General features: G+C 41.6%; 1 protein-coding gene across 1 annotated transcript in view; it reads right to left on the bottom strand.

Moving 5' to 3' along the window:
• Positions 1-6,000, bottom strand: part of CNGB3 (cyclic nucleotide gated channel subunit beta 3) — a 67,909-nt gene continuing 61,909 nt past the window's right edge. The window contains exons 16-18 of the mRNA XM_075743764.1: positions 5,231-5,377; positions 1,400-1,580; positions 1-237 (exon numbers count right to left, since the gene is read on the bottom strand). Coding sequence (XP_075599879.1) covers positions 1-237; positions 1,400-1,580; positions 5,231-5,377 — 565 coding nt within the window. The remainder of the gene's footprint in view (positions 238-1,399; positions 1,581-5,230; positions 5,378-6,000) is intronic.

Below are 6,000 nucleotides of genomic sequence, written 5' to 3'. Positions count from 1 at the left end.
CTATTTCTTTGTTTTCTCTTTAACTTCAACTTTAAGGATCTCTCCTTCTTCTGCTCTGGGGGATGGAGACATACTAATGATCAGAGACTCGTTAGTGGTGGTTCTGTGCATAACTGCAGGTGGTTTAGCATCTGCATTCGGCTCTTCCTTTTGTGCAGGGGGTGCAGATGAGGCCGCGGGCTCCGTGGGCTGCTTCTCCTCTTGTTCAGGCTTATTCTCTGGTTTAGCCTGAGTTTCCTAGAAACAAGAAGTTATGTGTTTTCCAATGCAGCAGAAGAAATTCAGGAAGTAGTTCTATGCTGTATATGCACTGGAAATGCACAGCACAGATACTGTGATTAATGTCTGCAGCATATGTAAATTTGTATTTAGATGCTGCAAATCAGTTTCTAAATGAAAAATGCAATTTCAGAATCAGAATGTCAACATAAAACCTAGGAAAAGCTTGTGGAAACTGATAGTATCTGCTTCTTTATTAATACAGCAGGATGAAACAGGCACGTTTTGGGGCACGCAACCCTTCCTTAGATCTTGCCTTCCTTTATGTACTTACACCAGTAGGGAAAGAAAAAGTGTTATGTAAATTTTTACATATTGCCCAGTGCCCCAGTTCCTTGGCCCATTTGCTATTAGGTTTACAAATACACATTGAATTGAGCCATGTTTCTGTTCCGATCATAGTGTTGTAGTCATTTGTGTAAGCAAAGTTCTTTATTCAACTGAAAAAAATAAATAAAAACACTGATAGTTCAGCTATAAAGACAGAAAAGAATTCTGCCACCTTTTGGTAAATGTGCAGAACTGAGCAGGTTCTTATTAAAATTTCTCAGAACAGAGTATGATGTGGGAATTATTTTTCATCAACTAAAATAATTTTCTCATAAGTGCAATATATGAGAGATTTAATCAGTTTTAGCTGTGTGGGCTAAACTTTAAATTTTGTCTTCAGGATTTGTGACAACCCAAGATCTGACTTTGAATTAGAAAGTTCACCATGTGCTTGAGTCAGCTGCATCAGATTACTGTGTTAGGATATTTCTGTATTTAGTGTTGGTTACATAAAATTAGAAGATAGATGCCCTTAGGGTCTTTGTAAAGTCTATTTTATCCCTGCTTTCTTTGAGGATTTTTGTTTGCTTGCTTTTTTCCTTGCTTTTCCTTTGCTTTTGTTTGCTCTGCTCTGCATAGAGTCCAGGTCCAGGAAGATTTGAGCCAAATTTTAGAATTAGTGTTTACAGAGATTAGGCACAGTGATTATATCTCAGCTACTGGGAGTTTTTGCTGTTGATTGCAGACAGGCTACATTTTCATCTACTCTGTTCGCCCAGGCCCTCCCTTTATCTTTCGTGTTTCCCTCTTCAGCACCTGGAATTATCTACTCTGTTTTCTGTGATACTACCTGAGTGTCTCGTTCTTTCTTCAGCTGCAGCAGCCTAGCAAGGCCTTCTTTTCCTTTGCCTCCAAGCATCGCTTTAAACAACTTTGGAGTTTCCTGTTTCTGCCCAAACAGACTGGCCAAGCCCCGTGGTTGTTGCACTGGTGGTCCTGGAGCAGGTTTCCCCTTCTCCTTCAGCAGCACCCTGGAGACAGAAAGGAATGAGAACATGCAGCAGTGCTGTGAAACTGAGCAAAGTTCCTGCAAAGCTAAAATGTCACATTTATGGATGAAAATCTGGTAACTTCTCCAGAATTATTTTTTTTTTTTTATCCTAGGTCCAGTGACAAGAGCAAAGTTGGAAAGGGTAAGGGTTTTACCCTAGGCTCTGGTAGAGTTGGAGGCTACAGTTCTAATTTGGAGTTAGAATCGTAGATTTGTTTAGATTGGAAAAGACCTTCAAGATCATCAAGTCCAACCGTTAACCTAGCACTGCCCAGTCCAACCACTAAACAATGTCCCTAAGCACCACATCTACACATCTTTTAAATACCTTCAGGGATGGTGCCTCCACCACTTACTTCCCTGGGCAGCCTGTTCCAATGCTTGACAACCCTTTTGGTGAAGAAATTTTTCCTAATATCCAATCTAAACCTCACCTGGTGCAACTTGAAGGCCGTTTCCTCTTGTCCTGTCGCTTGTTACTTGGGAGAAGAGACCAACACCCCTCTGGCTACAACCTCCTTTCAGGTAGTTGTAGAGAGCAATAAGGTCTCCCCTCAGACTCCTTTTTTTCTAGACTAAACAACCCCAGTTCCCTCAGCCGCTCCTCATGAGACTTGCTCTCTAGACCTTTCACCAGCTTTGTTGCCCTTCTCTGGACACGCTCCAGCACCTCAATGTCTTTCTTGCAGTGAGGGGCCCAAAACCGAACACAGCACTCGAGGTGTGGCCTCACCAGTGCTGAGTACAGGGGGACAATCGCTTCCCTAGTCCTGCTGGCCACACTGTTTCTGATACAAGCCAGGATGCTGTTGGCCTTCTTGGCCACCTGGGCACACTGCTGGCTCATATTCAGCCGGCTGTTGACCAATGCCTCCAGGTCCTTTTCCACCAGGCAGCTTTCCAGTCACTCTTCCCCAAGCCTGTAGTGTTGAATGGGGTTGTTGTGACCCAGGTGCAGGACCCGGCACTGAGCCTTGTTGAACCCCGTTCAGTTGGCCTTGGCCCATCGATCCAGCCCGTCCAGATCCCTCCGTAGAGCCTTCCTGCCCTCCAGCAGATCAACACTTCCGCGCAGGTTGGTGTCATCTGCAAACTTACTGAGGGTGCACTCAATCCCCTCGTTCAGATAATTGATAAAGATATTAAAGCGAACTGAGTCCTGAGGAACACCACTTGTGACCGGCCACCAGCTGAATTTAACTACATTCACCACAACTCTTTGGGTCTGGCCATCCAGCCACTTTTTACCCAGCAAAGAGTACGTCCATCCAAGCCACGAGCAGTTAATTGCTTACCTATATTCTGGAGAATAAACAATCACAAGTTCAAATTATTAAGGTGTCACAAAGCAAACGAGAGTTTTATAACGTGAGAAGTACTATGGAGGACAGATGCCTCATACCTGAGTTAGAAGTCTTTTACCTGGCTTTCTGCATGCAAATTCAGAGAATGTTTAGCGCTCAACTTGGAGTCCAGATGATGCTTGTGGAAATAATAGTTTATCAAACTAATTCACCATGGCTCATCTCTCATAGGTCAGGTTAGACAGTGGTACTTATTTTTAGTCTTCTTCAGTAGAAGAAGACACACTGAAGATATAAAAATTACCGCCAATCATGTAGCAGACTAGATTTTCACACCCTTCCATAGCTGTACTGATTTGCAACCATAACGACAAGAAGTGAGAATGAACGATGAGGGTAAAGATTAGATGACAGTTCCAAGATAGATGGAATGAGTGAAAAGCAGAGGGTTCCCATGCTTTCAATTTCTATTAGGTTACTGTTCAGTTTTCAAGGCAACTTTTCTATCCTTGCAAAAGCCCTGACTTAAGGCTTTTTATGAACAAGGACTATACTTGCAATCTGAAGTACAGTAAATCCCATAATACTATAATTTTCTCCAGCATCTTGTACTTTGTAACTTCGGGAATTTCAGAAGTAAAGATTTTACTTTTTTTAAGTTTTATTGTCATGTATTTAAAAAGTACACTTCAGCAGCTTGCATGGATTTATTATGTAAAGACCACACAGTGACTATCAGGCAGGTGATAATGGAACTGATTGCTTGCTTAAATGACTCCTTTGAGTTTATTTCAAGGAGCCCTTTAAAGGTGTGGGATGGCGAATGCAATTCTACAGAGAATTCGAAGTAAACATTCCAGGGCAGAGCAACTGATAACTTAATTCCAAAACTGAACATAACTGCAATCTTTATCAAAACAGTACACAAATCTCCTGTTGGTGCCTAGTTTTTCTAGAGACATGGCTGACCATACATAGAGCACAGGAGTTTTGGAAGAATTAGTGAATGCCTAGACAGGTGAGCAGAATACATGGCCTCCAGCACAGGGCAGGTACTGCATATCTTTAAAATTAAACAGGATGTCCTATATCTAGGCTGATATCTAGAGAGGGCTTTGGGGGCCCAAACAGGAGTGCAGATATGAAGGATGGATAATTATTATCCATCTATCTGGAGGCTACCTCGAAGAAGCAGAATTTAATGGCTTGGCAGGATATGATTAGGGTGGGCAAGAAAGCAGAAGGAAGTGTGAGACAGAGACAGGCATAACAAGTAATGATGATTGTACAACTGTTTAGAAAGAAATTGGAGAAAAGTCAGGAAGGATAAATGCTGGGGACCATCAGTCAGTCGATTTGTTCCACCTTTCTACCTGCTGATGCTGGTTTTGAAAATTGGGCAATCAGCCCCTTCTGTGCCTAGGTTCCTTGTTCCTCAGGGATGTGATGATTCTTTAAGATACTGTCGTTTGACAGCCAGGGCTGTTGAAACATGCTGAATGCAACCATCTGCTAGCACTTCCTTAAACAAAATGTCACTCCTGTGCTATGATTAGTCTTCTCTGGTGGAATTTCAAGTCTGGGAGCAACCTTCCAACCTTGGATAGCAATGCAAGGCAACAGCTGAGAACAACAGGAGTGCGTAAGTACACTAATGACAAACTGTTTCATGTATTTGGACCTTTTGCAAGGTAGCAAGGTCACAATTTTATGGCAAAATCTGACAATATTTTGCCCTTTCAAAGCTGGGGAAATGGTGATCCTAGCAAGCTACAGCCAAAACAAGGTGAAAAGCAGTTTAGGTTTGAAATCCCATTTCAGAATCCTTTTGAACAAAATGCACACCTTTCTAATCTATCTTGTCAAACCTTACTTTAAATCCATTCCTAACTACTGCTTAAGGTTTTGGAAACACATACGGGTCTGTGGGTGCATTGAAGCATATCTCTGTAGAATTCATTGTGAGTATTTGGATGCATCTTTGAAAACCTACCTCCTTAACTGACATCTGTCCTACAGTTTCTTTCCTGACTATGTAAAGAGTCCTTACATGCATCTGTATCTCCTATTTGTTTTGTTACCTTAAATACAATGGGGAAGACAACTACATCCAGGACTTCATTTTACTTACCACATTTCCACAACCCTTGGAATCCCTGCCAAGACCATGGCTTCCATTAGATACTACCAAGCAAGTCTGACCTCTAAAGACAAATGTGTTTACATCAATTACTCTTCCAAGAAAGGAATGCAGATCTGTCCACAAGCCACAACTGTCCATTCTGCAGCTAAATAATGTGATTTTAAAACGGCTATTAGGACATACTTTGCTTTCTTCATGAGAAGTTTTTCTGAGTCAGGATAATGCACCAAGATTTCATTGAGTGTTTTCTTGTCCAGAATGAAAAGATTGGCAAAACCATGAGCCACCACGTTGGCAGTCCTTCGATTTCCTCCACCTGCAGCTAATAGGCTGGAATGAAAATAAACATCATCAGTCACATCGTTACTTGCCCTAGTGAGGAATCTCTTTGCTGGTGATTCTCCATTGAAGTCATTGTAAAACTCACTTACGTACCCAACTGCTCTGATGTTCTGCAAAGTCCCTTTGCAGTTGAGATTAGAAATATCTTCTTGCCTCAGGAAAGCAAATTGTCACTACTGGTCAGGCATATGTCGATGTTAAGGACTGAGAAAAGTCTTACTAGATAGATATTTCTCCCAAGAGACCCCCACTACAAGGACTCCATTTGTTTTAGTCCTTGTGTGAAATTGTCCTTTCCTCAGTTTTAGTGTTGAAAATGATTTACATCAGAAGTAGAGCAGCACAATTCTGTTATTATTAAAAGACTTATTTACAATGAATGAATGATTCTCCAAGAATTTTAATTTTCCTGAGTGAATAACTTCTGTGGGACTCTGGTTTTCAGTTTTCTTACATACCATATCTCACGTTTGAATGTTGGCAAGTTGAACGATATGGATTAGGAAGGACTTTCAAGCTGACAGTTACAAATGTGTCTGCCAGGCAAAGAAGGCTATTTTGTTTTGAAAGTGAGGCATTAGAACAGTTTAACAAGCAGCAGTTGCCCATAG

This window comes from Balearica regulorum, chromosome 2 (assembly GCF_011004875.1).
Source record: "Balearica regulorum gibbericeps isolate bBalReg1 chromosome 2, bBalReg1.pri, whole genome shotgun sequence".
Lineage (NCBI taxonomy): Eukaryota > Metazoa > Chordata > Aves > Gruiformes > Gruidae > Balearica > Balearica regulorum.
This window is presented reverse-complemented; position numbering and strand designations above follow the sequence as displayed.